This window comes from Rhagoletis pomonella, unplaced genomic scaffold (genome assembly GCF_013731165.1).
Source record: "Rhagoletis pomonella isolate Grant_MI unplaced genomic scaffold, Rhpom_1.0 Rhpom_scaffold_01864, whole genome shotgun sequence".
Taxonomy (NCBI): Eukaryota; Metazoa; Arthropoda; class Insecta; order Diptera; family Tephritidae; genus Rhagoletis; species Rhagoletis pomonella.
Genome location: NW_023460418.1, coordinates 2,224 through 8,778, shown reverse-complemented (window position 1 = coordinate 8,778; position 6,555 = coordinate 2,224). Strand labels below are relative to the sequence as shown.

The 6,555-nt window shown below is 37.6% G+C and overlaps 1 protein-coding gene across 1 annotated transcript; it reads right to left on the bottom strand.

Annotated features, from left to right (window-relative positions):
- Nucleotides 1-3,678: 3,678 nt before the first annotated feature.
- On the bottom strand, nucleotides 3,679-6,066 carry LOC118752812 (peroxidasin-like; the record flags this gene model as incomplete). The annotated part of the gene is made up of 1 exon (XM_036487675.1): nucleotides 3,679-6,066. A coding segment is annotated over one exon (2,359 nt), but the record flags the coding sequence as incomplete, so codon positions are not given.
- Between the last annotated feature and the right edge of the window lie 489 nt (nucleotides 6,067-6,555).

Sequence of the window (6,555 nt, the reverse complement as noted above, 5' to 3'; positions counted from 1 at the left end):
GATGTTGAAGAATCTCGCTTTGATGCGGATTGTGGCTAGACGCTCGTCCACCGGGGTGAACGACAGTACTCGGCGACGGAGTCTCTCTCCCACCACAAATCCAACTCCGAATTTGCGCTCCTTTACATGGCAGCTGTAGTAGACGTCGCAAGGCCCCAGACATTGTTTGCCTTGCCCCGTCCAACGCATTTCTTGGATGGCGGTGATGTCAGCTTTTGTCCTTACGAGGACATCAACCAGCCGGGCAGAGGCACCTTCCCCATTAAGTGTCCGGACATTCCAGGTGCATGCCCTCAAATCGTAGTACTTTAAACGTTTGCCGTGGTCGCCATCATAAGGGGGGGTCTCATCCGAGGCTTTGCCTTGCTTCTTCACTGGAAGTGGTTTTTACGTGGCGGGTCCCAAGCCCAGCGCACAACCCATTGCTTGGACGGGGGTGGTTTCGCAACCAAATACACGTTTATATAGCGAGCCGCTTGCTCCAAGCAGACACCCGCTTGCAGCCGCACCTACTGGTGAACAGACGCTGCAGACAAGTCAGAGTGGCCCCACCGAAGCTCCCTCTCTTTCTGCCGTGACCCAAGGCTCCACTCGGATTGGTTACCGCATCTCGCACATGGGTTGCTCACGTTGCCCAGAGTGCGCGAACGAGGACGCAAGAGTCGGGATTGAGTATAGCCATGCAACTGTAACTGCATACCCAGCGCAATGACTATACCCCATTGCGCTCCATTTGCATTTAGCTATGCAAAAACCAAAAATGTGGCTTGATAGAACTTGTCACGCCGATTTCAACCGTACCAAAATTAGTTGGCGCAAAAATATAAAAAAGATATAAAAGGTTAAATCAAAATTTTTTTTATTTTTTGAAATATTAATATCTTATGAACTCCATAACCGATTCAAAAACGAATGACGCCAAAATAAAGACAATTCATTTTCAGTTGATGTGCATAAGTTATATGCTTTAATATATTTTTAATCCAAAAAGACTAATAAAACGAAAAGAAATTTCGTGTTTTTTCATGAAATAACCTTTTTTAACAAAATTTATATTCTTAAGAAAGTACAAGTTATTCCTTTAATTTGATGTACATAAATTATTATAATCTGCTGTTGAGTTTTTCGAATTTAGTGTTAATTTAGTGATAGTGAAAGAAGTTCTGCGCAAGTATCCTACGATATTACACATTTTCCGCGTCTTGTTCCGCATCTGGCAACACCGACATTGTTGACTACGAAAAATCAGCTGTTTATGGTTATGGCACCTATAATCGATGATAGTTAATGTGGTTACGGTTATGGCAATGGTTATGGCTATGGCGTTATGGTATGTCACCACTAATTTAAGCTTGAAGCTGGCAAAGGTTCTTTTTTTTATTTTTGCGCTGTGCTAGCTGAGTATAAAAAAGAGAAAAGAATAGATAGATATATGTATGTATGTGCAGTGTTGCCAGAGAAAAATTTAGTTTGGAGCTCAACCTGTCGAAAAAAAGAGCTAAAAGGAGCTAAATAATACTAATAATAGCTAACATGGAGAGCTATATATTTTTGTTAAGGTTGAGCATTTATTGACGTAAGGTTGTTTTTACATTTTCGGTAATTTTAATAAATACAACAAATTTTATAAGTTTAAGGGCTGAAAAAATCTTTTAAAACCAAAATAAGGTGCATATATTTCGAATTCGTTGCTATGGCACCTATAACAGTGAAATAAAAATTCTTTACAAACTGTTAAAGTCTGTAAGTTCAGATATTTGAATAATTTTTTCGCAAAATTCTTCTGGAAAGTTTTACTTCCAGCTGTCCTTAAAGGTAGAATTAGTAAGGTAAAACAAAATCTGCCCTTCCAAATGATTTTCTTCTAATTAATTTTTGAATTCTTTAACCTATATCCAAGATTTATGGTGGATACACTGCAACTCAAAATTTCCATTTTATCAACGCTTAAGTTTTGGCTTATATATACCAAATCAACTAAAACTTTTTGGAGCTAAAAAAGTGCTAGATAAATTTGAAAAGAGCTAAAAAAAGAGCTAGGAGCTAAAACCCAATTTTCGGAGCTAAATAGAAAAATGAAGATCTAAAACTAGCTCCAAAAGCATCAAAATGGCAACACTGTGTATGTGGTTTGTTGATGCGCTCTAAACACAAACGCGTGAAAGGCAAACGGTCTAGCAATGCGTGGTATTGTTGACCAACTTAATACTTTAATTAAACATACTTATTATTAAAATTTTATTTTAAAAATAGCACTGTTTCGTGCTGTGGTAGAAATATGTCATTTTAAAACTTGAATCATAGAAATCGACCCAGTAAATCGGCTGTTTTGCTCTCACGCTCTTTTGGGCTTGAATTTTATATATAGTATAGATATAGATAAACGCTTCACATAATGTGGAGTCAGTTGCACTTAAACCAGCAGAGCAGTTAGTCTTTTTCTTCTCCCTCGCCCAGCCTGGAACAGTGACTATCGATAGTATCGACCCATTTCATATGTTTTTCTAAATCCATTTATTTTTCGTTATCTTGCTTTTAGAATTTGTTCATTTTAGCGGCTCACTATTGCATTTTAGTATCGAGAAATATTGCTAGAACTTCATTCGGCGTGTAAAAAGTCAAAAAGCGATTTCAGAAATTTTCCCTTCAACTCACCTTTCGGAAATAAAAAACTTTCTTTCGAAAGACACTTTACATGCAAGGTGCCACTGCTCATGAGACTGCTTTCTGAAATTTCTCAATTTGACAGTCTTTTGAAATATACTGCATTGCCACGTCTGACACGCTCTTTAAACGGCAATGTTGCCTCTGCTATTTCCACGCTTAAAATAAAAAATTACGCTTTTAGAAATAATGCCATGAACCAACTAAACAAATCACCCATCAAGGCAACCGTGTATTTGTAATTGCATTTGAGAAAAAAAATATAATAGTTGATAACGTCATTTTTTAATCGGTTGTTTCATTCACACACACGGTTTCATTCCGTTTCATTCACATGGCGGAGAAAAAATGACGTCAATGCAAAAAAATACTTTTTTCTCGCACTCCGTTCTGGGTGATCTTTATTTGTTCGTTCAGGAAATAATGCTGCCAAGTTTTGTTCTCTTTGAACCAATACGTGCAAATGTCAAAAGCGCTAGGAAAGAGAATACGCTATCAATGAAACGATAGTGGCGATAGTACTAAAACTATCGATAGTTATTTCATGTGACCAGACTATCGATACTATAGATAGTATCGTCGATAGTTTGACAGCTCTAGTGGAATTTAGCTTCCCACCCCGTACCTGCGTACGCCGATGTAGCAGTTATGTGCAGACAATGATTTGCACTAATAAGTGGTAGCACGGCCGCCCAGCAGTAAATTTATGAGTTTTGGCCGCTTGTCTAAAAAATATTAATATATATAATTATGTTATTTGTTGTTATTTATGGCCGTATAACAATTATATTCAACAATTTCATGATCTCATTTGCGAGGAGAGGCAACGCATGCAGTAGAACATTGATATTGACCACGCTTGCCTGGTTATCAGCTTATGTGGTTATGTGGGTATATTTACACAATAATAATTTTAACCAGATAATCTCATTATGAATTCAAAAGTAAAAATAGTTTCTTTCCTAAAGTACTATTACATAAAAATAAAAATTAAATTATTTTTAAATATGCTTTTATTATTTAATAGTGCAGAAAAAATTTATTTACAAAATTTCATCTTCCAGCTTCTTAACTCTTTTTTTATATTCATTAAGCTCGTTGTCAAGCCTATAGATGGTCTCTTCTAAAGTGCTTATCCGCGATTCGTTAGAATGCCATGAGTTCTGTAAATTGCCAGAAATATTTTTTAAAATATGAATTGATCTCTTCTTAAGGTAATGGTTGCTATATAATTCTGATTCTTGTGTTTCCAAAAGTGGTGGTAGAGACTGACATGAACCACAGTCCTGCCAAAAATATAAGTTAGTTTCCGGAATGTCAGCACATTTTTTATAGCCACCTTGCATTTTGGGCAGTAAGAATACGTTAGACGTCACTTCGTTAATATTATCACCATCATCGCAAAGCATACGACCGAGACTTGCGTGCTTAATTTGACTCAGCTGCTTTGAAAGAAATACTCCATGGTTTTCATAATAAAATCGATCCCCATCGCGTAATCGTCGAAATTGCTCTACAAGAAGGCACTGGAACAATGGACCTACTTTGCCGCCCTCAACTTGGTCCTCTAAAATACCTCCGACCCATACATCAATATTATCTGGATGCCCATAAAGATTTTGGAGCTTCTTACGCACTTCTGCGCTTCTTATATCTCCTTGCAAGTCCTCAAAAGTTTTCGCTATGGTGAGATTACAGATCCGCCGATAAACATTGTATCCTGGTAGTCCGTGATCTCTGCCACGTTGAATATTAATAGCTGCAAGATCCAAAGCCACTGCGTGCGCTGTTTGAAATAATTTTTCTGTGAGTTCAAAGTTAAGATTTTGGTCAGGGGTCTTTAACTTCGCTGGCACCGAAAACATACCACGCATAAGGGGATCTACTCCCCCTTCATATGCTATACGCCATGGAGCAAAAAATGCTTTATGCAGGGATAAATGCCCTTGTGGTATTGGTTTAAAAGTAGAATTAAGTCTGTGAAGCACTGGATTTATAATAGTATGCCCAAATCGTAACGCAGCTGTGGCAAATATATTAGCAATCGATGGGTTTATATAAGGATCATAACCTCGGTATTTTCCCAACATATGCATACCACTTTCCCCTATAATTAATGGTAGCCAATGTTTGAAAGTTATATGTTGCATTTGAGCTCCTATAATTTTTCGCGTTTCTTGGTATACAGTGTCACCATCCCAGTGAGGGTTTATATCACGTAATTTTGTAGCAACGCGATTATGCTCACGCATCCATATAGTATGCATGGCTAATAAACCAATTTGCTCGTTAACTCGTATGTCTCCTGCAACAAAGCAATTCATAGTGTTTTCGTCAAGGTTTCGCCTACAGTCCATACCATCTTGAGGTGCAGCAAATGGCAACATATCCTTTTGGCCAGGAAACTTAACTCCTGTTCTTAAGAGTCCGTCGTCTGTTGTAAAATTCCTAAGTTCTAAGGAAAATTCATAACTGTAACCATAAACTTGGGAGGCATCAATGAACGAAGTTAATTGATTGATTTGCTCTCTATGTTGAATATCTTTAAAAAAGATTGATGTCATACCGGAACCACAAACAGAGCTTGAACGAATAACATCAATACATCGACGATTTCTTATGCGGGGATCTTCTGGCGGCACTTCGATTGGGAAGCAAGGTGGTGCAAACTCACAGGTCTTTTTACAATCTATACCATCCCAACTTTCCGAACTAACTGACGGCAGTGCATGATCCAAATCGTGATCTAAAAATTGGCCCCATTGCATTACCATGTGAGTTATTTTTTCGTCCGGGGTTATGTGTTTAGTTGAAATAATATGTGTTGATATTAATCGTGGACTTGGCTTTAAAAATCCCCGGTACAAAAAGTTTTTTGTCCAGCCAATAGGTGTGCTAAAACCATTTTCATAAATTGGCTGCACAATACGCCTAAACGCTGTCAGTGAAGCACCCCACCACGGGTTTTTTAGATTGTTACAAGTACCATCGATGCTGCGATATTTTGAGTGATAGCACATATCTGTACAATTGGGCATTTCACGATGTTCTACACAGCCGGAAAGTTCAGCTACCAAATGCAAATGTTCACGAGAAAGAAGTTCACGAAACTCATACCTTTGACTTGATAAGGTAAGATTATCGCCTTTTTCGATGTGCTTTCTTATATTTACAAGAGTTCGCTCATATATCTCAGCAGCTCGAGCAAGTTGACGTGCTTCGCCTTTAGGAAACCGGAATATACGCAAAAGGTCACCGTGATTAAGCTGTCCATTTGAGGTGACATTTCGTTTCATAAAAAGAGCCTCAATGGTATTGTTTATAGCCAAATCAATTTCATTCGCAGCTTCCCTAAATGCTATTCTAACGTAATGATCACCTGGGGCTGCGTTCACACTGTTCCTGGAAAAGAAAGCAAATTATTTATCCAGTTAGCAAAAAGTGGCTTATGGTTTAAAAAACTTAAATTATTTTGAATATCCGTCAACTGAAATGGAATGAAAAATGGAAAACTCAAAAAAATTTAACACGTGAGAAAAACAGCTTTAAAACTTTTAATCAAGTTTTTACACTTGAATAAAAATAACCTATAATAATAACACTGCCCAACAAAATTCAGTTGCGTGAAATATTGTAGCCGATTCTTATAGGATTTTGCCCGTAGAATACGAATCTGAGCGTAAATATATTAAATTGGCTCTAGTTTTCGAGCACCTTAGGTTTAAAAGTGCCGAAAAACGCAATTTTGGACATTTTCGAGCCTATGCAAAACAATAAATTTGTGCAATATATCTGCTTGTGTGGGAGGATATGAAAGCCTAAACACTGTCCTTGAATACTCAGAATCAAAGAATTAAGGTCCGAACACTGAACGCAATTGGAAACATTTTT